Below are 26,895 nucleotides of genomic sequence, written 5' to 3'. Positions count from 1 at the left end.
AGGTGGGAAGAAGCCTAGGAACATCCGGGCCTTTAATTAAGTGATGGTTTATCTACCGTGAGGAGTGTTAGGGATGCTCAATTAGCAGCAATAAATACTGCTTCTAGAATGACTAAAATAAAAATTTGCGGGGCAATTTTTAAAAAGCCGTAGCGGTATCATTACAACTAAAGGTATTATTAAATGCTAATGCTAATTAAAACTAACAAATACCATTTCCACCAAATACTTTGAATAATTATCGGTTGTTTAAAATTGTGCCATTTTGGGCAAAGAAACTGTTGCAGCGCGGAATGGCAATTTTTCCACTTTTGGTAAGAAAACAAGACATTTTCAGTTGCTGTAAGCAGGAGCCTAAACTGCACACTTTAAGAGGGTGACTTACTTAATAGTACCTATCAAAATGTATTACACATCCTTTGATCCGGCAATTCCTTCTCTCAAAATCTATCCTACAGAAATACCTAAACACATGAGCAAGTTATATGTAGCATTACTTGTAACACTGAAAAATTGGAGACAGACTGGAATCACTACATCGTTTTACAGCCATACCATGAAATGTTATGCCTCCATTTTTAAAAATGAGTTAAGTTTCCATATACTAATGTGAAAGGAAGTCCATAGTACATTGCAAAGTATAAAAATTAAGTTGCAAAATAGTGCACATAATACCCCATTTTGTTAAAAAAAAAACTACATACAAGTGTGTGGGTATTCATACATGAACACGTGTAAATGAGTATGTGCATATTCATATATACACATATATATATTCACATACACATATCTATGCATAGAAAAAGTTCTGGGAAGACACATACCAAATTAAGTTATTCTTGGAGAATGGGCACAGGGAGAGGGAATAAACACAAACATACACATTTACGTTTTGTTTGAATTTTGTCAACTAGCATTAACTACTTTTGAATTTTTATCACCACAATAAAACAGTTTAACAAAATAGGCATTTTTGTAATAGGGACAATCAGCGAAACTATCATTTCTCCATTTTTTAAAAGATTTTATTTATTTATTTGACAGACAGATCACAAGTAGGCAGAGAGGCAGGCAGAGAGAGAGAGAGAGGAAGCAGGCTCCCCGCTGAGCAGGCAGCTCGTTTTGGGGCTTGATCCCAGGACCCTGGGATCATGACCTGAGCCAAAGGCAGAGGCTTTAACCCACTGAGCCACCCAGGTGCCCCTCATTTCTACATTTTAAATAAGAATAATTCCAGACAGGAATGAGGTGACTATTTCATTCAAAAATTTCAGCTGGAAGACCTAGGGCAAAATTAGGATAACTGTAAATCAATTCAACACTGAGCTTCAGTGTGGTACTCATGACTTGATACAACAGGATGTGGGCAAACAATCTAATCAGGACAAGTGAAGAGTCATTCATTTCTGGGAGAGAAAACTGCACTACGGCAAACTCTATCCAATGGGAAAAAACTTTGCTTTCACCTTTTTGGAAGCATCACCTCCAGGGTTTACTCAACTCCTTAGGGCAAGGGTTGGAAATCATAAGAATTAGAGATTTAAGATACCTCAGATATCATTCAGTCAAATCCCCTTGTTTTACAGTTGAGAAAACACACCCAGATTGGTGAAGCAATCTGCCTGTAGGTGCTATAACCAGCTAAATAGCACAGCCAGCTCCGGAATCCAGATTTCTTTTTTTTTTTTTTTAAGATTTTATTTATTTATTTGACAGACAGAGATCACAAGAAGGCAGAGGCAGGCAGAGAGAGAGAGGAGAAAGCAGACTCCCTGAGGAACAGAGAGCCTGATGCGGGGCTCGGTCCCAGGACCCTGGGATCATGACCTGAGCCGAAGGCAGAGGCTTTAACCCACTGAGCCACCCAGGCGCCCCTGGAATCCAGATTTCTATTCCAGGCCTACTATTCCTTTCTAATTCTCAGATCTTCCTTAGTCTTCCTTCTGATGATATGTTAGGAAATATTTTAAAGTCTTATGAATATTAGACTCCCCTATATTCAAATTTTAGAATAAAATGCATAGCAAAAGAAAAATCTATTAGCACAGATGATCAAAAGTTGGCTGTATTTGGATAAAAAACATTATTTGTAAAATACTATTTTCTTGAAAAGTAATATATAAATTTCTGTGCCTCTAACTATATTTTACAGTTCACTTAAGAACTATTGTTTTGGGGTGCCTGGGTGTCTCAGTTGGTTAATCATCTGCCTTTGGCTCAGGTCATGATCCCTCCGTCCAGGGATGGAGCCCAACATGGTGGGGGGGTTGCTGGCTCAGCAGGGAGTTCGCTTCTGCCTCCCCTCTGCCCCTCCCCCCAGCTCATGCTCTGTCTCTAGTGCTCTCTCTTTCAACTAAATTAAATAAAATATTTCTTTAAAAAAAAAAAACTATTGTTGGAGCACCTAGATGGCTCAGTGGGTTAAGCCTCTGCCTTCGGCTCAGGTTACAATCTCAGGGTCCCGGGATTGAGTCCCACATTGGGCTCTCTGCTCAACAGGGAGCCTGCTTCCCCCTTTCTCTCTGCCTGCCTCTCTGCCTACTTACGATCTCTCTTTGTCAAACAAATAAATAAAATTAAAAAAAAAAAAAAAAAAAAACTACTTGGCACCTGGGTGGCTCAGTCGTTAAGCATCTGCTTTCGGCTCAGGTCCTGATCCCAGATCCCAGATCCCAAGCCCATATCTGGCTCCCTGCTAGGCGGGAAGCCTGCTTCTCCCTCTCCCACTCCCCCTGCTTGTGTTCCCTTTCTCTGTCTCTCTGTCAAATAAGTAAGTAAAATCTTTAAAACAAAACAAAAATCACTCCTGTTTTACCTAATTTCTCATTGATCTTCAAATGGAAGTGCCTCTTAATCCTTTACCTTCAGCTTCTCTATATCATGTAAATGACGATCTATATACATTTAAAACCACTGCAGGAAACACCTAAAGAAAACCTGCTGTAATTGAAAGAATCCTTTGTTCTGTGTAATGTTAATAATTACCCCAATTTGTTCGGTAAGGAATGCGTCTTCTGTTCCTTAAGAGGATGGGTGTAAGGATGGATAGATAGATAGGCAGGAGCGAAGAGAGAGAAAATTAAAATAGGGAACAATTATTTTTTTAGACAAGGAGAGCAAAACAAAAGATAAGAGGAATGAAAGGTGGTGGGTGGTCGGGAAGGGAGCGGCAGATAACTACAAGCTAAATTAGTCACAAAGTGTTTATATTTTAAAAAGTAAACTTGAATACTGCGATTTTTAAATGGACTAACAACGACCTAACCTGCAGGCTATAATTAAAGTGGTGTCCAGTTTTAGACTCTATGACTTAGGAATATGTAAGGACCTTGGAGAGATTTCAGAATAATAAAGGTAAAAGGGTAGGGCACCTGGGTGGCTCAGTGGGTTAAAGCCTCTGTCTTCTGCTCAGGTCATGATCCCAGCCCTGGGATCCCAGGTCCTGGGATCGAGCCCCACATCGGGCTCTCGGCTCTGCAGGGAGCCTGCTTCCTCCCCTCTTTCTCTCTGCCTGCCTCTCTACCTACTTGCGATTTCTCTCTCTCTGTCAAATAAATAAAAATCTTTAAAAAAAAAGGAGAGAGAATAAAGGTAAAAGGGTAAAAAAAATGGTAAAAAAATGAGCCAATTGAGGAAAAATTAGAATTGTTATTGTGTCTAAGAAGAGAAGACCAGGGATGACTCAAAAGTCCTCAAGATATGAAGAAATACCCATTTCAGTGAACAGTTGGTCTGCATTTCCACAGCAGAAATTTTACTTAAATTATAACAGTACGTATTTGAAGACAGAAGTGTCTCACCTAGGATGTCTCACTGAACAAAAACTCCAGTGAAGCCTGAATGCTGTTCACCTCTCTCACCCTTTACTAGCTCAACTCCTCATCTCAACGAATGGGTCAAAGGGTAGATCAGTCATCTCCAGAATGTGAAGATTTAGACTACTATGTTTAAAATTTTTGTTAGCCTCTGACCCCAGGACCCAGTGTAAGCTTGAGCTGCTTCTGTGCTATGGATAAAAGGGATTAATTAGTAATAAATACCTAGATGCATACATAACTTGAATTCCTTATAAAAGAATGCTTCTCCTCAGTGTTGATGGGTAAGAGGACTTGGATTTGGGGTTCTTTTGGGACCCAGTTACTGTGCTAACATGACCCACTTGACTCCAAAGAGGGAATTTACCTGACCTGATGATATTAAAAAGAAAAAGAAAAACTGGACAACTCGATGTGCCTGGACCTCTAATTTTGCTCTAGCATTTTGTCTTAAACATCTCCTGCAATAATGAATAGGCAGAGTCTGTGAAGAAAGAATGTAATCATGTTTTACTTGTACCACAATCACCCCACCCCACCCCAGTCCAGCTTTTAGCATAAGGCTGGGCACACGGAAGGCTAAGAATCGGTGCTTGTTAAATGAATACCACGTGTCCAAAATTTTGATATTTTATCCTACAGTTGCTTTTTCTAGTTATTCTCTAATTCATTCTTCAACGCTGCGACCTGTGAAGGTTGCACTTGTCTCATTACTCTTCCTCTTATCTCACAGAAACTTGTAATCTTCCCCGTCAGCTCAGATATCTTTAGTCATCTAATTCCTGAACTACCAAAACCTCTTAACTTCCTCAATTTAACCCCCACTCTTCTACTTACACCCAAGTACAGGGCTGTCACCTTAATTCATAATGTTTTGACCACATCATTTTCTATACCTTCTTTTCATGCTCAACTACATGATTAAAACCAGCTTTGACTTCCCAAATAACAAGACTCCTACGCTCCTCTTATTCCAAACCTTTACTAAAACCCACTTTGTGTAGGAGGCCATTTCAGAACACATCGGTCAGATGAAAATACCCACCGATCGAAAGTTCTTAGAGTTAAGAAAAAAAAGTTATCAGAGTTCATTCACCTCTCTGCCTGCATCACATCTATTTGAAAGAAAATACTCTCAGGGCGCCTGGGTGACTCAAGCGATTAAGCATCTGCCTTGGGCTCAGGTTGTGATCCCAGGGTTCCAGGATGGAGCCCCACATCACATCATCACATGGGCTCCCTGCTCAGCGGGGAGTCTGCTTCTTCCCTCTCCCTCCGCCCCTCCCCTCAACTCCTGTTCTCTCTCACTCACTCTGCTCCTTCAAATAAATAAGTAAAAAATCTTAAAAGAGAATATACCTCAACTGAGGTATAAAACCTATGAAAGAAATAGTGTTCATAGATGGTATGTTGGAGGATAAGCGCATGCACACACGTGTTTATGTACACACACAGCGTATGCATATATATGTATACACACACATACTACCTTCTGCCCAAATTAGCAGAAACCCACGAGCTTAAAAACCAAATCTGCTAAATCTGACCCAAACCACAGCTATTAAGCCCTATGGCTACTTCCTATAAGCAGTTGCATTACCTCTGTGACCAAGTCAACTGGGAGTTGCAAGGATAGGTAAATATCGCTACAGGCAGCTAGGATTTGTTTTTCTTTTTTTTTTTTTTAAACTTAAATGGAAAACTTATCACCTCAGGACCCTGACCATGTTGTAAGATTTCTGCACAATACCAAGAACATACTAGACACTAAAAAATACTATATTTACAACTTAAGCAGAAAACAGAGGCTTGCTTCACAGTGGTTTAATATGAACAGTTGAATATGACATTGTCTGACAGAAGAATGAACAGTATGCTGAATAAAAGCCCCGAGTCAGGATATATACACAGCAGAAATGGGGCCTCAGGCTTTCAGCATTTGTGCACAATGAAGGAAGAACTCTTTAAAAAAAGTTAGTAACAGAGGATACAAATCAAAAAGGCAGAGACAACACCAACATTGGGGAGATGGGAAAGGGAGCAGAGCCTCTCTCTAGGGGCTGCTCAGCCCCTGGTACAGGCTCAGCAGCTGGAGAGCTGATCTGTCTCAGGGAACTTCAACATTCAGAAGGACTCCAAATCCCATGTCAAAATGCAATCTTAATCTCTCTGACCAGGGTCTTGTTAGACTCCATAATCCTTTTCCCCAAGACCCTGTATAGAGAACTCCAATCCTTCCATGACGAGAGTCTAAGCAGTGTCCCCACTTTTGACATGACAGCAGTTAACTTGCTCCCATCCCACCACTGGAGACGGGTATCAGGCCCCAGCAAACAAACCACTATCTTCCAAACAGAAGCCCAGGAAAGCCGCTTCAGACTCTCAGATTTGGAACATCCATACCCAGCTGCTAACGCTAGCTCAGATTCTGGGGAGAATGCTGGAGTTCCACGGGCAAGGAGTGCAGGCAGTTCAATAACCCTGTGACCAAGCTGTGGAGGGCAGCGACAACTCTTGCCCCTGAGCCCCATTCAACAGCTCAAAGTGCTTAGAAGTCAGAGACTGTGTGGTTTGTTCATGTGCTTCTGCCCTATGGCAGCGCTAAATGGGATGGCGGGGGAGGGAGAATGGAATGGGGAGGGTAGTGATGCCCTTCCCCACCGCTGGGAGGTACCCAGAAAATGATCCACTCCCACCCTTTAGGGAGTTACCTGGCAGTGGTGAGTTGCCCCCACCCCTCAAGCCACCAAACCTGCAAAGCCAACCTATAAGGTAGCAAGGGCTTGGGGAGGGAGAACTGCTGGCCCACACTGACTCACCTGCTGATGAGCAGGAACAGGCAGCCAGAGTGGGGAGCCACAAAAGAGAGGGGCTAGACAACAAGAGTTCTCCTACTGCCCTATGGCTTTCTTCTGACTCTGAAGCAGCCATGATGAAGGGCCCAGAACACCCACACACCTTGCTCCACACAACAGACTGCTTAGACTCTAGGAGGATTTACTGCCATGGAAAGCAACGAGGGAGAGAGAAAGAAACAAAAGAAACTGTTGAGAAAACTGGGAGCAGGCCTCGAGAAAACAAGGAGAACATCTGAGTCTCTACCACCTTCCCAAAAAGGAAAAAGTTCATGCAGGTAGGAAACGCAGGGCTATCCCTGCTCAGCGTTCCTGGTTAAACCTAAGAGTAAGAAAATCCCCTGGACTTGCAACATCAGTATGTGTCCAAGTGCCCCACCAGCACAAGACCCGCCCCCCCATAAGATTTGCCTTCTGGCATGGGTAAATGCCCAAGAAATTACCTTCCAGTCCAATCCCCCCACCCGCACCCCAAGCAAAGGGCATCTGCCTGTGGTTCCCACCTCTCCTTAGAGAAGAGGATCCTAGCAGAGTGCCCACGGTGTAGTCAGGTACCAAGGAACACAATGCCAGCCAGTCTATCGGGCCAAGGGATGGGCAGTCAACTTCAGATCAAAGAGAGAGAGAGAGGCTTAGTGTAAAAACCAATGTCAATTTCAGCAGGAAAGTAGAGGGCAAGTGGTGAGAGGGGCTCCTACTGGCGCACCTTCCCAGGGACGTAGTTCCTGTCAATTGCCTCCTCCTGCAGGAACATGTGTAGGCAGCGTTCGTTCTGAGCCAGTGGGTGCCCAGCAATTCTATAAAGAGACCAAGATGGTTATCAGTTGTATTCGGGATCAGAGAGAAGTCTCGGAGCAATGGGGGCGTGGACAGGGGAGGAAGGGCCAGGTCAGCTCTTCCAGAGGTTCAAGCAACTAGAGGACAGCAACAGGCCACCATTCCAACACTAACATGACTGAGGAGAAGCAGGGGAGAGAGGTATGGTAGGGGGAAATCGCCGAACACAGCCAACATGCGATGCTTTCCCAGGCCCCAAGGCATGGGATCAGAATGCTGCTCAGAGGAACTGAGTTTTACTGTCCAGTCAGCTCACTGCACAGCTGGCATCACATCTCACTCCAGAAGAAGAGAAAGATAAAGCACAGAAAGACAGTGATGGCAAAAGCAGCAAGAAGAGTCCCCAGGGACTTGGCTTACTTGTTAATAAACTGTTCGAGGCCCTGCCTCCTTTCTTCAATGAAAGACTCCTCAAAGATCCCCTCATCTCCTCGAAAAGGGAGCTGCCGCTTCAAGGCTTTCCCAGGCAGCGGTGGTACTACAATCTGCAGGCAGATGCAAAATAGCAGTCACATGAGAGAGGGTGAAGAGGGAATGAGAGGGTGAACCACTGTATAACCCATTTCCCATCAGGGAGGGTCTGTCTTCTCCCACTGCCAGCAACCTGTAAGAACTGAGGCCATAAGGACAGTCAAGCTGACTCAGGTCAAAAAGAAACCCAACCAATTCTATGGAAGGACAGACCTCCCACCTCAAAAGCAAAGGAAATGAACCCCAAATATTCCCCACTTTCTTTCACAATCCACCAGCATCCAGTAGCTAGGCCTTTCCTAACACTATACTTTATGGTTCCACCACCCAGAGGAGGTAAGTTGTATGACTTACACTAGCCACTAATTCAAGTGATCCTTTTTCTTTAAAATTTGTCCTGAAACTTACCACTTTCAGGTTTCCAAGAGTATCACCGAGATCCAGTGTTTTGGGATTGGCTAGTGCTCAGCAGTTCCACTGCCTTTGACATTATATATAGATTATGATCTTATGCCCTCTCAGCCCATGCCGATCTCCTTCTCCAAGGATCCCACACAGGGAATGGGGTCATACCTTACTATCTCGCTCCAGCTCATTTTTTAGCCACTCAAAGTCACTGTAGCGCCGCCGGACACAGGACTCCTTCAGCTTGAAGATGGGTAGGTTTGTCTATAGGGAAGGAAAAGTGAGAGAAGAGAGATGGTAACTGATGTTCAGCCGGTGGTAGCCACCTGTCAGAACCACTTTGACAGGTCCCAATGATCAGAACCACTTTGACAGGTCCCAATGAAGAGATAACTCCTGTGAACCACGTTCCTAGAACTCCTTTGAAATACCACCAGGTAAATACCAATCCTTACCACATCCAGCCTTGTCACAGTTGGTGATTAGAAGTCCCTTACTGATTAGAATTTATCCGATAAATAGATTTGAAGTTGTATGCAAATATGTATCTACTAGGGGTTTCACTATACTTTATTTATAATAATTAATCAATGTCCATCAATAGGTAATTGGTTAAATAAATTATGATATGCCTATACAGTGGACCTGTTGTACAGCTATGAAAAGACTGTGAAATATATTAGCCAGTCTGGAAACATATTAAGCATTAAAAATCAAGGTACAGAACAGTACATATAGCTTGCCTCTATTTGTTTTTTTTTTTCTGCTTGGTTTTAAAAAGGGATATGTATATTTACCCAAAGAAAATAAAAACACTAATTCAAAAAGATGTATGCACCCCTTCGTTTACTGAAGCATTACTTACAATAGCCAAGATAAGGAAGCAACCCAAGTGTCCATCAAAAGATGAATGAATAAAGATGTGCTACACACACACACACACACACACACACACACACACACATATTACTCAGCCATAAAAAAGATGAGATCTTGCCACTTGCAGCAACATGGATAGACCTAGAGGGTATTACGCTCAGTGAAATGAGTTGGACAGAGAAAGACAAATACCATTTAATTCATTTATATGTGTAATCTAAACAACAAAACAAAAAGCAGAAACAGACCCATAAATACAGAGGATAAACTATAGGTTGCCAGAGGGGAGGTGGGTGGAGCTAAGGGCAAAATGGGTAAAAGGGAGTGGGAAATACAGGCTTCCAGTTATGGAATGAATTAAGTCAGAAGAATAACAGTATAGGGAATATAGTCAATGGTATTGTAACAGTAGGGAATGGTGACAGATGCTAGCTATACTTGTGGTGAGCATAGTGTCGTGTATAAACCTGCCAAATCACTATGCTGCATACCTGAAACTAATGTAATTGTGTGTCAACTATATTCAGTTAAAAAAGGGATATTGTGGGGCGCCTGTGTGGCTCAGTTGAGCATCGGACTCTTGATCTTGGCTCAGGTCTTAATCTCACAGTTGTGAGTTTCAGCCCCATGTTGGGCTCCATGCTGGGTGTGGAGCCTGCTTTAAAAAGGGGGGTTATATATATGTGTATATATTCATATTTATGAATAAAATGTTTATTCATAATAATAGTGATTGAGTTTGGAATAGAAGACTAAACAACTGGAGGGGCGCTTGGGTGGCTCAGTGGCTTAAAGCCTCTGCCTTCGGCTCAGGTCATGATCCCAGGGTTCTGGGATCGAGTCCCGCATCGGGCTCTCTGCTCAGCAGGGAGTCTGCTTCTCATCTCTCTCTGCCTGCCTCTCTGCCTGCTTGTGATCTCCATCTGTCAAATAAATAAATAAAATCTTTAAAAAAAAAGACTAAACAACTGGAATGGGTGGGAGGGCCACATTTTTCACTGAACAATTTGAATTTATCACATGCACGTATCACATTTTCAATTGAAACGTGATTTTAAGTTCCCTGTAAAGAACAAGAGAAAAGCACCTCCAAGGTATGCCTTCCTCAGCTTTTCCCATCCAAATCCCCTCCATTCTACAAGTCCCAGATCAAGACCCATTTCACCTAGGAAATCTTTCCTGAGAACAACAGCTTAATTTACTGGTCTCCCTCTCCTCTACACTCCTATGACATTTATATAAGTAGTGCCTGATGCACTATTGTTTTATGCGTCATGTTAGTCTTGCTACTTAACTAAACTCTAATCTCACTGAAACCAGGAGCCGTGACTACTTTTACATTGCCCTAAATGCAGACTGTGCAAGTTACTCAGTAATACTCTATTGATTAATAGAGGCCCTATGTATCTGTTTACCCTCTCCTTGTCTAGAAAGTACAGCAGAAGTAGCAATCACATTAAGTTGCCTTATCATCGCCTGCTCCCTGACATAAATCAGCTTATTCCCACATCTTAATCATTGATAATTTTCCCAAGGCTCTAATGGCAACATGAACTACCAACAAACAAAAAGCCCCGATCCTCACTCCTGTCTACAAGTTCTAAACAGAAATGGCCAACCACATGTATTAATACTGACTATATTTCCCACCAGCCAATTTGTATCGGCAGATGGAAATAAAAAGAACGAGGTTCTCTCCTTTCTCTACAACTGCCTCAGGGCAGGAAAAGAATATCTTCGAGCTATGCTAGTGCTTCACACAGTCCTCACTACATCATGCTTTTGTAGTCCTCATGTCTGGAAATTGTCTTTTCAGGATCCAGTTCTAGGTAGAGGTAATCAAAAGCTAAATAACTAACCAACTTATATTAGTTACAACTCTACCCAAGATCAAGTCCCAGGATATCAATAAGTTGAAGGAGAGTGAGATACAATTAAATATTTTATTACAATCTATTCTTTAGGAGAATAAATAAAAAACTGGAAACAGTGGTTTCTTTAGAAAAAGGAACCTCTGGAGGGGCAGAGGAAGAGAGGAAGGCTTAGTTTTTACAGTATATCTTTTTTGGTATCTTTTGAATTTCATACCATGTGCATGTATGAACCATTCAAAATAAACCATTATAGAAAGCATTCTCAGAATCCTGCAAGAAATCTGCATGGGTATCAAATCATCACATGGTACACCTTAAACTTATACAGTATTTTATGTCAATAGCTTCTCAATAAAGCTGGGGGGGGGTAGCATCATCCTGCAAGAAAAAAAAAGTGCTTTGGTATCACGTGATTCTAGGTTTCCACCAGACTTCATTACAAATACTGTGATCCCCAAATGGTAGAACCTTAACTAGTACAGAAGCCAACAGAAGGACCAAAGAAAAGAGGAAAAATGCTGAGTAGATTCTTCCAATACACAGTGAAACCACCCACTGCCATTTTGTGGACTTCCTCCTTTGACTCACAAAAATCCTATTCCCCTAGCCCCACAGAATGATGACAATAATGACCTTTTATCTCAGCACCTAGCCATCTAAGGAAGGGGCTAGTGTGTACTAAGTAAGTCTCCCAGGCCCAACCTATAAATCATATGAGATAGAGAGGATTGTGTAGTACAGGATACAGAGAGTCCTTTAGCACTGATCAACACAAAGTCAAGGGAAAGGAGAGAAAGAAACAAAGTTCAAGTCCACAGGACAGCTGACATTTGAAAGTTCCACACCCATCATGTGAAGCCACCAGGAAACCTCTCCAGACTCCTCATTTCTTGGGAGGGTAGGAGGGGGGAATTCTTTCCTGAGCAAAATAAAAGAGAACAGCTTCAGAAATATTTAACTATTATACAAAGAAGAAAAAAAGTCATTGCCATCTGTTTCTGCCATACACAATGCCTAACTCCCAAAGCCCATTGAGTCTCATGCTTCCTATAATGCCTACTATGATCAACCACCTAAAATGGCAATTAAAAACCAGTTATTTCAACTTTTCTCCAAAACTGAATTCAGTTAAAAAGCCTAGATAGCCAAATAAATTAACATAAACAATACAAAATAACTCAAACCCACAGAACTAGGAACTGCCATCAACCCTATCATCACTATACAATTAAAAACTGTGAAAAAGACAGATTATAAGCTTAATGGGTAAAAAAAAAAATTGCACACTAATGTTTTGCAACTAAGCACTGCCAAAGAGACTAAAGTGTAGGGGAAAGAGTATGATGAGCTTTGGGGTCAGACAGACATGGGTTCAAATCCCAGCCTCACTTATTAGCTATAGGTACTTGGGAAAGTTACTAAAACTGCATTCCTCCTCAGTTTCCTACCTGTAAAATGTCATTTTTGTAAGATTTAGAAACTAAAACCTGGTTCAGTGCCTGGCACATAATAGGCACTACATGAACAGTCTGTGTTGTTATTAGAATGCCTTAAGAAAAGAGCTATTTCAGGGCGCCTAGGTGGCTCTGTTGGTTAAGTGTCCGATTCTTGGCTTTGGCTCGGGTCATGATCTCAGGGTCTTGAGACCCTGAGACCCAGGTTGGGCTCCACAATCAGCATGGAATCTGCATGGGACTCTCTTCTTCCTCTCCCTCTGCCCCTCCCCACTGGGCACCCACATGTGCATCTCTCTCTCTCTCAGATAAATAAATCTAAATAAAGAAAGCTATTTCATTCATAGTCCCTAAGGCTCTTGGGTAATGCATGGAGACATTGTCTCTAAAATCCCATAGTAGAGAATCCTTACACTGAACAAGTTATGCCCAGGCTTCCTCAGGTCATTAAGTTTTCTACTACTAACAGTTTCCAGCTTTTATTATATTTTCGGGGATCTCACTTCCATTCTTCCCCAAATATAGATAAAGGCGAGTTTTTCTCAGTTTTTGCTTCGATTTTCTTTCTTCAGTTTGGACTTTGCCAAACTTGGAATTTGGAGATCATCATTTCTCAATTAAATTTCAAAGCCCAGGCAGGAGACACACTCTCTCATTTAATTCATTCATTCATTCAAAAATGAAAGCACATACACTCTTTTAGGTCTTCAAATGCTGTTTGAGCAGCATGCTGTCCATAGAGAATATTCTGGCCCTCTAGTCTGAGAAAAAAAAACATAAGGAAAATTAGAAAATGGTTCTCCAACTTTTTTGCCTGTAACCACTTCAACTGGGCAAAAGAACCTGCAAACCACTACTGTATCTGCACATTCCATCCTTGCAGTGTGGACTAAGAACTAGAGAATAAAGTCCTCTGCAGTGCACATTGGAAGAAGCCACTCCTGGGGCAGTTCTGAAATGTCGTACATTACATTAACCACAGACCACGGTCTTAACCCAAAAAGTTAATCTAGAACAGAAAGGGCAAATGGCCATATGTATACTGAAAGCCCAAATGAGAATCAATACTGAAACAAACATCCTGGATACTTCAAATCTAAAGGATCAGCACAGGAGGAGAGCACCAACTGACAATCCACCAATCCCAGTGCAACGCCAGGCTTCACCATGAGACAGAGCATGGGGTACCTGAGAAAACTTAAACACAAAACATTTCTCTCCTTCAGATGCTAATTCTACACAAGTCTGGGGAGCACTCAAACTCAAAGAGACTCACCTTATTTCTGCTCTACCAAGCCCACTGTCTCCCTTTCCTGGAGTCTACCTTCCCTTTGATCCGGGATTTGCTTAACTCCATCATCTCAGGGAGACCTCATTAGGAAGAAATCGGGCGTCCTGCCCTCCCTCTTCAGACTGACTTCCCACAACCTAGTTCAGTTATGGGACCCAGCGATATATCACCTTGGCTTTCCATCCCCCCAGCCCTCTGCCACTCTTCCTTCCCTCCTTCTGTCGCTGCAGTCAGGATTCCTATTTCCTTTTATTCTTCACTGCAATCTTCTCCATCGTCCCCACCCTATCCAGCCATGCTTCACTTCTTGCTCACTAGGTACTTATTTTGCCGCACCCCAGTCCGATGTCCCCCTCAGGAGTTTTCCGTATCCTAGGGCCACAACCCAGTCTGGAGACCTCTCTCCAAACCTAGGAAGCCCCTAACCCCCAAATGTCCCCCTCCAAGAGTCTTGACCCACGTTAGTCGTCCCCATGGCAGCCCCCCTCCGCCCTCCGCGCCCTCCCCGCCCAGCCGCCAGGTCCTCCCTCAGCTGTCTCCCTCACCCCGTGACTCACCCGCATGCGAACCTCATAGGTGGTGAAGCGCGCGCGGCCCACGCCCACCGTCTGTGGATTAAAGATGTCGATCTCCAGGAAGTTACTTGGCGGTCCGTAAGCGTCGGTCAAGTCCTGCGGCTTCGAGTTAAGGCGCCGAGTGTCAGCCACTGCCGTGTCCGACATCTTTCCGAAGGAGAGACCGGGACCGGGGAAAGGGGTGGGGGGACAGAGGCCGGAGGCAGGAGCGCGCACAGCCCCTCCCGTTTGCAAAATAACCAGCCAACCCACAAACGGCGGCGCCGCGCACGCGCGCCCACGCACGCACGCACGCACGCACGCACGCGCACGGTCCCTTGGCCTCGGGCCCCGCACCCTGAATAGCGACCACGCTGAGGGCTGTGAGTCCCGGACGTCGGAGACCTCACTCAGGCTTCCGGGCGGTGTTTGCGGCCACCCGGGAACCTGCATTTCCGATACGCGGCACCTTGTATCCTGGGAAGCCCTACAGGCTGACTCCGCCAATCGCTGCTCCCCAACCCGAGAACTAGGTCTTGTACCGTGTATCTATCGGCTGCGGGCACTGCCCCGCAAACTGGGACCTTGCGGTGATAGGCCGAAGCCCCGTGACCTGAATAAGTCAAGGTTTTGCGCGAAAATAGAAAGATGTTCTCCGGAGGGTGGGGTTCCAACAATAACACTAAGAATCAGAACGCAGCCCTGCCACTTGGGCCGCTGGTGGTTTCAATTCGCTCCACATGTAGCGGAGCATTCAGCACTACGGTGCCAGGGAAGCAGCGAGGGTGGATTAAATGTGGTTGTTCTTTCTCACTTTTCAGGAAAATTGGGGCATATCTTCATCCTCCACTTGTTACCACATAAAGCTAACCCCAGGTGTGCTCAGATATTATATTTCTTAGCAAATTAAGGGCATTTATCTCATACCTCTGTCTCTACTCTGCAGAACTCCACAGACTTGACACACTGCTCGGAGGTTGCTTGCCCAAATGGAGAGAGAATGTGTCTAAATGAGAAAATATCTATAGACATGTTGGTATTTATGTGACTAAATTACACATAGCCCACATGAAGGGTGGTGATTTTAGGTCATCCTTTCTCTTTCCTGCACCTGTCTCTTCTGCTATTTCCCATGTCACTGATGCCTGAAATCCTTTGGACAGAGTACAAGGCCCTCTAATTTCACAGTTATTTAATTCAATTTAACGATATCTACCAAGCAACCACTTCTTATGTTCCAGGCACAGAGCTAACACTAATCACCTAGAGTTGAATAATGGGGTCTCTGCCCTCAAAGAGCTAACATTCTTTACTAAAAGAATGGGAGACAAGTAAATAAAACTAATGACAAGTACAAAATAAGTGAGTGTTCAAAGCAGCACATAGGACATAAATATTTGGAGGAATTAGGGAAGTCTTCTGGAGGAGGAAACATCTGACTTGAGACATGAAAAAACGTGGAAACGGGAAAAGGCAATTTCTTGCAGAGGGAATAGCGTATGCAAAGCCATCACTATAAAAAACGGCATATTTTTAGGCAAGTGTCACCCATTCCCATTGCGTAAAGAAAGTGCTTGGAGAGGCACACTGGCTGGGGACAGGCAATGAGGGTGATCCTTTTTATTAAGCAAAGAATCTCTGGCTTTATGAAGTATGTGATAAGAAGCCACTGAAGGATTTTTTTTTAAAAGGTTAAATTTATCTGAGAGCGAGAACATGCACAAGTACAAGTGGGGGGCGAGAAGCAGAAGGAGAGGGACAAGCAGGATCCTCAGTGAGCAGGGAGCCCCACGTGAGACTTGATCCCAGGACCCTGGAATCCTGACCTGAGCCGAAGACAGATGCTTAACCAACTTAGCCATGCAGGCACCCCGACACTGAAGGATTTTTAACAGGAAAAAAGACATGATCAGGAATGCCTGGGTGGCTCAGTCAGTTAAGCATCTGCCTTCGGCTCAGGTCATGATCCCAGGGCCCTATGATCGAGTCCCCCGTGGGGGAAATCCTTGCTCATTGGGGAGTCTGCTTCTCCCTCTGCCTGCAGCTCTCTCTCTTTCTCTCTGACAAATAAATAAATAAAAACTGAAAAAAAAAAAGACATGATCATCATATTTGTGTGTTAGAAGCATTGTTTTTCAGGCAACATGGAAGATGTATTTGAATCGAATGAGACTGATTATGAGAGTATGGACAATATGAGTTGGAAGCAGGTGGTGATAGTGGGAATGAAGAAAAGGAAAGAGACAGGACTGAGATTGAGGAAACAGGTAAAACTCATATCTGATTAAATATGGTAGTAGTAGAGAATACTGCTTAAGCATGTATGTGAGCTAGGGACTTAAGCTGCCTGGGGTTTGAATCCCTGCTTCCTAGCTGTGTGGCCTTGAGCAAGTTACCCAGTTTTCCTCATCTGTAAAATAGAAATGATAAGACTAAAAGCCACCTTTGGGGCTTTTGTGAGAATTAAATGAAACAAAATATGTACGAATAGTAAGTGTTCAGTAACTATTAGCTGTTATTACTATTTGAGGGGAGAGGAAAGAAAATGAAAATGACTCCTAGATTTCTGATTTAGGTAACTAGTTGGATGCTGGTACCACTGATCAAAATTGGAATTACTCAAAGAAGAGTAAGTTTGGGAGGGAAGACCATTTTCCATTAAGAAAAATCTGGGGTGGGGCGCCTGGGTGGCTCAGTGGGTTAAAGCCTCTGCCTTCGGCTCAGGCCATGATCCAAGGGTCCTGGGATCGAGCCCCACAACAAGCTGTCTGCTCAGTGGGGATCCTGCTTCCCCCTCTCTCTGCCTGCCTCTCTGCCTACTTGTGATCTCTGTCTGACTTGTGATCTCTATCTGTGAAATAAATAAATAAAATATATAAAAAAAATCTGGGGTGTCTGTAGGACTCCCAGGTTGGAGATGTCTAGCAAGCCGCTGGAAATACTGGCCTGGAGCTTGAGGGTGGGGGAAGGGTAAGAGAAAGAGATTTGGGAGTCGTTAGCCTACAGTGCAGAAAGAAAAATGTGAAGAGGCAAGAGCAGAAGATTTGAAAATTGGTGAAGCAGGAAGGAGTGTCTGTTCTGGGTGGCTCAGTCAGTTACGTGTCTGTCTTTGGCTCTGGTCATGATCCCAGGGTCCTGGAATCAAGTCCCACATCATGCTCCCCACTCAGCAGGGATCTGTTTCTCCCTCTGCCCCTTCTCCTTGACTTGTGCTCTCGCTCTTTCTTTCTCTCAAATAAATAAATAATTTTTTTTTAAATTAGTGAAAGCGGGCAGTGTTGATGAGAGTGTAAATCCATGCAGTTTTTCTAGGAGGCAAATTGGCAGTATGAATTGAAAAAACTTTGACCTCAAGAAACTTGTAATACTGGTTGTCTCTGAAGAATAGGATTCAGGGACGGAAGGGAGAGTTGTTTTTCATTTTCATTGCATTTGTGTTTAAGTATTTTGTATTTAAAGAAAATTTTTAATGTTATTTACAGAAACTGATGACTCAAAAATTTCACTTCCAATCATTTATCCTGAGAAAATAATCAGTCACATAAAGATACCAATATATGGAGCTTGTCTTTAAGAGTAAATAATTTTTGTAGCCATTTTTTTTCTAGCTTGCAAATGGGTTTATATGGTGAGTCTCACATAGGAGTAGTGTGTCCTATATTTTACAGACTTTGTATCTCAGTCACTTCCTATATAAAACAGTCTTTTGTATAAATGGCCAAATTCAGGGTTCTCTTTTATAGCCATTTAAAATGATGTTTTATACTCACTGATGTGGAATGATGCCCACGAAAAAGGGAAAAAAAACTGGTAGTATATATTGTGATGTGAGACCACCGGATATGATACATATATAATTCTTTTTTTAAGATTTTATTTATTTGACAGAGAGAGATCACAAGTAGGCAGAGAGGCAAGCAGAGAGAGAGGGGAAAGCAGGCTCCCTGCTAAGCAGACAGCCCGATGTGGGGCTCGATCCCAGGACCCTGAAATCATGACCTGAGCTGAAGGCAGAGGCTTTAACCCACTGAGCCACCCAGGTGCCCCAATATATATAATTCTTAAAGATTGGAAGGATATCAATCAAAAGGTTAGTAGTGGTTATCTCTTTGTGGTGAGGTTTCAGTTGGAATTTATGTTTTTATTTGTAATTTTCTAAAGGGTCTGATTTTTACATATGAACATATATTTTTTAATCAGAAAAAAGAATTTCCATTTGCAAAAAATATTAAAGTGTAGGCACAGGAAGAGAAACTTGTGAAGGAGACCAGGAAGAAATAGTCTGAGAAGCAGAACGAGAACCAGGTGACAATAGTGATCTGAAGGGGAGGGATAAGGAATTTTCCAAAAGGAGCGAGCAAGTAGGTAGTTACAGTGTTTAATACAGTGCAACGGTCAAGTAATATAAGGCCTGGGAACCGTCCACTACATTTGACAACTGCTTAAATGAGAGCAGTTTTAGTGGAGCACAAGGGATAGAGCCCAGATGCCTGTGGACTGAGAATCTGATCAGAGCTGGAGAAGTGGAAATGTTTAGTAGAGACTATTCTTTTGAGAAGCTGGCTAAGAAGGAAATGTGGTAGCTAGAGGGCAATGCGCTATTAAAAAACGGTTTGTTTATTTAAAGGGAGAAGAGACTTGAATGTGTTTAACAGCTGGGGGAGAGGGATTTCATAAAAAGTGGGAAGTTGAATATATAGGTAAGTGAAGGCTTAAAATCAAACAGTCCTAGGAAACTTGTACAAGTTAAATTCATAATAAGGTGTAAATACATGGTCTTTTCTCTAAAGAGAAAGACTTGATGGTGGAGGGAGAGTAGAAGGTACTGGGCTAATTAAATCCTTTGCAGTAATAACAGATAACAGCTGTTACCAGCTGGCGCACGAGCGCATGCACACACAAACACACACTTTTTTTTTTTTTTTTGCTTTTCATGAGAGGCACAGAGCTTCACAGTTACCAAGTGATGTTGAACAAGGCACAGTTATCCTCTGTACCTTAATCATCACACCAAGAAAAAGAAATAGCCCAGTCAAATGTCTTGGCAAACAGGTGACATCAAAACTCAATGTGAGCAATACCCATTTTTCTCTCTTTCGGGTTTCGCCAGGAGGGCAGACTGGGGTGTGGGTGGGGGACACAAAAGACAGAGATTTAGGATCCTTAAATTGGAAGAAATCTTATTTGTTCATCCTCCTGCCCATTATTGTACCTTAATTAAATGCCTATCCATGTTCCTGCTCATAAATTTTTCCAAAGGGAGATTGCACAATCTTCAAGTCTGTGTTATGCAATCATACTGACAAGAAGTTCTCTCTAGTCTTTATTCAGACTGTCCCAAGGAAACAGCAAATCAAAAGCCCTTATAATTCGGGGTGTTTGTGTTCTTGGGAACACGGGTCTGGAACTGCAAGGAGGGCGTGGGGGGAAACGCCTGAGTGGAAAAGAAGCAATGCAGTGAAGAAAACCAGAGAACAGCACTCATGACGCACAATTTGTACTTCGGGGAATGTGGATCCAGAGTTTAGCCGCCTTTCTGTAGAGCCCTGCTCTCTTTCCACACACACCTATCTAGCTGTCCACTAACATTATTGACTTCTCCCCTTCCAGAAGTTCATTTAGCCCTAAGTTCACCTGGCACCTCCCTATGGGCTAAGTCTCTACTTTATTTATTTATTTTTAGTTTTTTTTTTTTAAAGATTTTTTATTTATTTATTTGACAAAGAGAGAGAGATCACAAGTAGGCAGAGAGGCAGGCAGAGGGAGAGGGAGAAGCAGGCTCTGCTGAGCAGAGAGCCCGATGTGAGGCTCGATACCAGGACCCTGAGACCATGACCTGAGCCAAAGGCAGAGGCTTAACCCACTGAGCCATGCAAGCACCCCATAAGTCTCTACTTTAAATCCCTTCTGAGAGTTGTCAGTTTCCTCGCTATGTTGACAAAGTGTTCTTGAAATACTCAGCTTGTCTACTTAAGTTGGTGATTATATTTATTTTACTAAAGTCTCTCTGGATCACCTAGGGGTGAGGGCAATTTGGGGGAAAATGATGAGGCCTCAGTGTGTGAGCATCTGACAGGTTTATCCAGGGTTGCCAAAGACAATGCTTTAGCCAACATGGGTCTGTCCTCCAGTTTCTGTACAGATGTTTGTTAATCATATAATGAATTATCCAGCAACAATAAGACCTGGAAAGATAATCATGTTGCTGTTAGTTAGCCTTCTTCCCTTAATAAAAGCTAACATTTATCGAGCACTTAAGTGCCAGGCACTCTTTTTAAAGCATTTTAGATATTTTAACTCTTATAATCCTCAAAACAAGCCTACGACCTAAGTACTATCTTTATATCTGCATTTTATTTATGATGCCCAGACAGATTAAGCAACTTGCTCCCAAATCACACAGCTAATATTGTGGTAGATAATAAGCTAATAAGTGGTAGAGTGAGGATTTGTACCCAGACAGCCTGGTTTTGGAGCCCAGGTCTTTAACCAGCCTCTCGAAAAATAATCTTTTAGCCCTGTATGGCACCACAAAGGGAATAATATGAAAAAAAAATTAGAAAGGAAAAAGGAGAGAAAGAGAAAAAGTGCATACGGTGGGAAGGGCTAGAATGTCACTAATAACTGCTCAGTAACATTCTGATGTAAGTTCCTACTCCTGTTGTTCTTTATCTGTTTGGTCTTTAGCTTGAAACTTTTTATGGTGAATTCTATTTTCTTAATAACTATGAGAACTTCAAGCCTATTTAATACCTGCCCATCCTTCAAAGCCAAGTGCATATCCTACCTCCTCCATAAAGTCTCTATATCTATCCAGTCTACAGTAAATTTTAAAATTGTTACAGACTTATTTTTTATAGACTCATTGTCTGTAATGTTCATTTGGCTCTGAGTCTCATTCTTAATTAGCCTTGTGTCCATTTATGTCTCATCTTACCAACCATACTGTAAACTCCCTAAGGGAAGACACTAAAACTTCGATTTCTCTTGCATCTTGCATCCCCCATAGTGCCTAACACAGTGTCTTGCAACTAATAGACACAGTAAATATTTGTTGGTTGACCGAATGATTGAAAAATGTCAGAGTCTGTATCAAATCTTGGTTAACCTATGCACCATTTAGTGAAGAACTATGCACTTAATGTGTACTCAGTAAACATTAACAGTGATTACAAAATCATTCAAGAAGTCTTTACGGAGTTTCTACAGTATCTAGAGAACAGTGTCGTGAGGATAGAAATGAAATAAATGAACACAGCTTCTACCTTTGAAGAGTTTAGATTAGTTTTCTCTTACTACGTCAATGCATACTGTCTTCCTTCTCTGAATTCTTGCTGCATTTGAAATCAGGATTAGTGATCATTCACTTGATGTCTCCCCCAATTCAATTGTGAGCTCCTTGAAGGAAATGTATAACACTGTGCTGGGAATATAACAGAATCACAGAATTGAAAGGGACATTAGAGCTTTCTCTATTGTCAAACTTCCCATCCAGCACAAGAATCCCTTTTGCAACAGCCCTGATCCAGCTTTTATTTAATTATATGCTCCCAGTATCAGGAATTAACCTATATAGGAAACACAGAAGAAAGATCAGTTTCAGGGGCTAGATAATGATTTGGGTTTTTGACTACGTGCAGTTTAATGAGATTGTTAGGCAACCAGGTAGAGACAAATAGCTGAAATTCAAGTCTCAATCTCAGGAGAGAGGTCAGGGCTGAAGATAGAGATTTAGGAGTCTTGGCATGCATGTATGTTGCAGTTGAAACACTAAGATTGAGTAAGACTGCCAAGGACAAGAGAAGAAAGCCACCAAGGACAAAGTCTCTGAGAATGCTTCTACCTGGAAAATGAGGGGAAAAAAATCAATGAGGTGGAAGAACTGGAAGACAAATGAGGGAGTTGTAAGGAGAGACTGGTCACCAGAGTCAATGGAGGATGGAGCAGTGAAGTTGGAGAGGATAAGACTGATACATTTATTTTATCTGGTAATTAAGAAGACAGACCTTTGGGGCACCTGGGTGGCTAAGTCTTTTAAACGTCTGCTTTCAGCTCAGGTCATGATTCCAGGGTCCTGGGATCAAGCCATGTGACCAGCAACGGGCTCCCTGCTTGGCAGGGACTCCCTCTCCCTTTGCCTGCTGCTCCCACTGCTTGTGCTTTCTCTCCCTCTCTCTCTGTCTGTCAAATAAATAAATCTTTTAAAAAGGAGAAGAAGATGATGATGACAGACCTTTGATAACCCTAAAGAGAGCAGTCTAAGTGAAGTAGGTTCTATTTTTACTTAACTCTTGTTGCCCCTAATGTCTGGCACAATGCCTGGCTTAATGCATACTTGTTGAATAACCAAATGAATAGATGGATGAATTGTAGTTCCAGCCAAAAGCAGGAGGTGATGGGGAAAAGGGAAAAAGTAAACAAGTTACCCTTTTTTTCCCTAAAGAGAGGATGAGTGATAATTTAGAGAAATGTTAAGGTGAAAAAGACAGAAGTTGAGGGCTATGATTTCCCCCCCAAAATATGAAGTAAGCTCATCTAAGAATCTTTCACAGATTCCACTCTCAGTCTGATGGAGTAAACTCTCAACGGATAGCAACTATAAACTCTGAATAAAATACACACACACACACACACGAATGCACACATGCACGCACGCACACACACACACACACACACACCCCTGAAAATTCCAGACAGTGAATAAAAGCAGGCAGTTATTGGAGGAGGTTGGAACAAGGGAATAGCTTAGGACAAGTTTCCCATTTTTATGGCTTTAGCCTAAGGGCAGACAGCAGTCACCTGCCACACCACTAAAACTACATTAGGAGAACCTCATCTTTCTACCCTGAAGAACCAGAGGACTGGGCCTGGGGCAATCACAGTGTCTAGGAAGTGAGGGAATATTTCAGAAAGAGATCCTGAGAAAAGGAACACTAAATTATCTGTATGAATTCTTCCCAAGATTTATCCTGAACCACACATGCATAGATAGGGCAGGCTCAAAGCAACTTCCATCCACAACTAAAACAAACAGAACTGATACTTTAGCTGCCACCCATGACAGGCAAGGCAGAGTTTTCAGTTAGGCTCTAACCAATCTAATCGCCTACTGAAACAAATACATCCACACTCTTCAGAGGAATATAACATATCCAGAGTCTCCACAACATAACATTCACAAAGTCCTGGAAACCCTGTAAAATTACTCAATATATAAAGAATCAGGAAAATGTAACCCATTATTAGGGCAAAGACAATTGATGGAAGCTTACCCTGAGATGATGATGCTTGATGAGAGAAAAATATCCCAGTGATAAATGAAAAGATAGGAAACTTCAGCAGAAAGATAGAAAATATTAAAAAGAACTAAATGGAAATTTTAGAACTGAAAAACAATATTTGAAATAAAAAATTAACTAGATGGACTTAAAAGCAGAGTTAGATAGCAGAGGAAGGAGTCTGTGAACTTGAAGATATAGTAATAGAAAGTATCTAACTTGAAGATGAGAGAGGATTGAAAAAAAAGTGCACAGAGGGTACCTGGGTGGCTCAGTTGGTTAAGCGACTACCTTTGGCTCAGGTCATGATCCTAGAGTCCCGGGATCAAGTCCTGAGTCACTGAGCAGGGAGTCTGCTTCTACCTCTGACCTCCCCCCCCCCATGCTTGCTCTCTCTCATTCTCTCTCTCTCTCAAATAAATAAATAAAATCTTTTTTTTTTTTAAGTGCATGGAATCTTGAAGATCTGTGGGACAATATAAGAGATTTCAAATTATGTTGTGGAACAACATAAGAGATTAGATTCCCTGAAGAAGGGGAAAGAGAGAATGGGGTCAGAAACCTTATTAGAAGAAATAATGGTTGAACAAATTCCCAAATTTTGCAAAACAGAACAAAAACAAAAAGGCCCACATACATTTACAGATTCAAGCTCATCAAAGCCCAAGCAGGATAAATACGGAGAAGACTGCACCTATGTGCAACATAGTCAAGCTGCTGATAACCAAAGATCAAGAGAAAATCTTGAGAGCAGTGAGAGAGGGAAAAAAATGCATACTTTAATCATTATAATGATTCCAAGAGCAATGGACATAATCTCTGTTATGATTCCAGTAGCAATGGACTTCTCCCCATAAACTATGGATGCTAAAAGACAGTAGAAAACGTCTGAAAAGTTGAAAAGTCTGAAACGTCTGAAAAGTCTGAAAAGTTGAAACGTCTGAAAAGTTGCTGGGGGGGAATCACTGTCAACCAGAATTCTATGTTCAGTAAAAATATTCTTCAAGAGCAAAGGCAAAATAAAGACATCTTCAGGTAAAAGAGAGTCTGTCTCATGTTTATAAGCCTTTATTCTTGGTGTTCCCTATGTCTAGCACACACCGTTTCTGCTCCAATCCCTTCCCTATCTTCAGCTTGCCTCATAGAATCTATCCTAATCCCCAAGTCCAAGTTTGATGATCCTCTTTTATACACTGATAGCCCCTCATATTTCCACAATCTTAGTATTTATCCTGCTGTATGTAATTACTTGTTTAAGTGCCCATGAACTCCACTAGACTACGTGCTTTGTGAGGGCAAGCATTTTGTTTTTCTGTCCCTGGTATGGAATAGGCCCTCAATTAGTATTTACTGGCAAAAGGGGAAAAAATGTCTGATTCCAAAGTATTTTTTCCTTTCTACCACACGAGGCTGTTACCATGGAGAGAAACATCCTGACACTACTATCAGATTCACTTACTATACTTTCTTAAACTTTACAGGGAAATATACTTTCTCTGAAAAACTGCAGCTTTCATTGAACTATCATTAGCTTATCATTACATGGGCAGTCACTGTTTGAGGACAATCTATATGTACTTAACATAGATCCTTGGCAATGAATGCTTGCGAAAATCCTCATTTTAATACTACTTCAACAAATGGCTGGCAATATGGACATGATGAAACTTTGGTACATCCAACTGAAAGAATATTATGCAGATTCTTTTTTTTTAAAGATTTTATTTATTTATTTGACAGAAAGAGATCACAAGCAGGCAGAGAGGCAGGCAGAGAGAGAGGAGGAAGCAGGCTCCCTGCTGAGCAGAAAGCCCGATATGGGGCTCTATCCCAGGACTCTGAGATCATGACCTGAGCCAAAGGCAGTGGCTTAACCCACTGAGCCACCCAGGTGCCCCTATTATGCAGATTCTAAAATCATATTTATCAACTTATGTAATCATTTGAAAACATCCTTATATGTTAGGTGGGGGGGGGGGAGCCCAAAATACAAAATTATACATATAGTGTGATTATGACAATGTCTTTTAAAAAAAAAATCTACATAGAACGGGGCACCTGACTGGCTTAGTCAGTAAAGTGTGCAACTCTTGATCTTGGGGTCCTGAGTTCGAGCCCCACATTGGCAGTAGAATTTACTTTAAAAAAAAAAATCTATGGCTTTCTGCCCTTGGATGCCACGAAGTAAGCATGGTTAAAATCTCCCCTCCCACTGCCATCATGTTCTAAGTCAGAGCCTCGCAAAGAGCCCTAACTGCTGAGAAAGTTCTTTATCCGATGTTTGAGCCTTGAAACAACCGATGAGAGTCTGAGGAGCCATTTTGAGCAATGGAGAACACTTATGGACTGTGTGGTAATGAGAGATCCAAACACCAAGCACTCCAGAGACTTTGGGTTTGTCATGTATGCCCCTGTGTAGGAGGTGGAGGCAGCCATGAACACAAGACCACACAAGGTGGATGGAAGAGTTGTGGAACCAAAGAGGGCTTTCTCAAGAGAAGATTCTCACAGACCTGGTGCCCACTTAACTGTGGACAAGATTTTTGTTGGTGGCATTAAGGAAGACACTGAAGAACATCATCTAAGAGATTCTTTTGAACAGTATGGGAAGATCGAAGTGATTGAGATCATGACTGACCAAGGCCATGGCAAAAAGAGAGGTTTTGCTTTTGTAACATTTGATGACCATGACTCTGTAGACAAGATTGTCATTCAAAAATACCATACTGTGAATGGCCACAACTATGAAGTAAAGAAAGCCCTATCTAAGCAAGAGATGGCTAGTGCTTCATCCAGCCAAAGAGGGTGAAGTGGTTCTGGAAACTTCAGTGGCGGTAATGAAGGTAATTTTGGTGTGGATGACAAATTTGATGGTGGAGGGAACTTCAGTGGGCGAGGTGGCTTTGGTGGCAGTCAGGGCAGTGATGGATATGGTGGCAGTGGGGATGGCTATAACAGATTTGGTAATGATGGAAGCAACTTTGGAGGTGGTGGAAGCTATAATGATTTTGGCAATTACAACAATCAATCCTCAAATTTTGGATCCATGAAAGGAGGAAATTTTGAAGGAAGAAGCTCAGGTTCCTGTGATGGCAGAGGCCAATACTTGGCCAAACCATGAAACCAAGGTGTTATGGCGGTTCCAGCATAGTGGTAGTTATGGAAGTGGCAGAAGGTTTTAA

The 26,895-nt window shown here is 42.3% G+C and overlaps 1 protein-coding gene and 1 pseudogene across 1 annotated transcript; one reads left to right on the top strand and one right to left on the bottom strand.

Annotated features, from left to right (window-relative positions):
* Positions 1-5,624: 5,624 nt before the first annotated feature.
* SNX12 (sorting nexin 12) lies at positions 5,625-14,722 on the bottom strand. The gene is made up of 4 exons (XM_047716278.1): positions 14,439-14,722; positions 8,552-8,647; positions 7,868-7,992; positions 5,625-7,467 (listed from the first exon to the last, which is right to left on the bottom strand). The coding sequence occupies exons 1-4, from the start codon at positions 14,601-14,603 to the stop codon at positions 7,365-7,367; spliced, it is 489 nt and encodes a 162-aa protein (XP_047572234.1). The 5' UTR covers positions 14,604-14,722; the 3' UTR covers positions 5,625-7,364.
* A 1,857-nt stretch (positions 14,723-16,579) lies between these two features.
* On the top strand, positions 16,580-26,895 carry LOC125091480 (heterogeneous nuclear ribonucleoprotein A1-like; annotated as a pseudogene).

This window comes from Lutra lutra, chromosome X (assembly GCF_902655055.1).
Source record: "Lutra lutra chromosome X, mLutLut1.2, whole genome shotgun sequence".
Classification (NCBI taxonomy): Eukaryota; Metazoa; Chordata; class Mammalia; order Carnivora; family Mustelidae; genus Lutra; species Lutra lutra.
This window is presented reverse-complemented; position numbering and strand designations above follow the sequence as displayed.

Coding starts and splice junctions, on each gene's coding strand:
- SNX12 (XM_047716278.1), bottom strand. CDS start 14,603: ATGTCGGACACGGCAGTGGCTGACACTCGGCGCCTTAACTCGAAGCCG. Junction 8,648..14,438: donor CCTATGAGGTTCGCATGCGG/GTGAGTCACGGG, acceptor CCTTCCCTATAG/ACAAACCTACCCATCTTCAA. Junction 7,993..8,551: donor AGCTGGAGCGAGATAGTAAG/GTATGACCCCAT, acceptor ATCTGCCTGCAG/ATTGTAGTACCACCGCTGCC.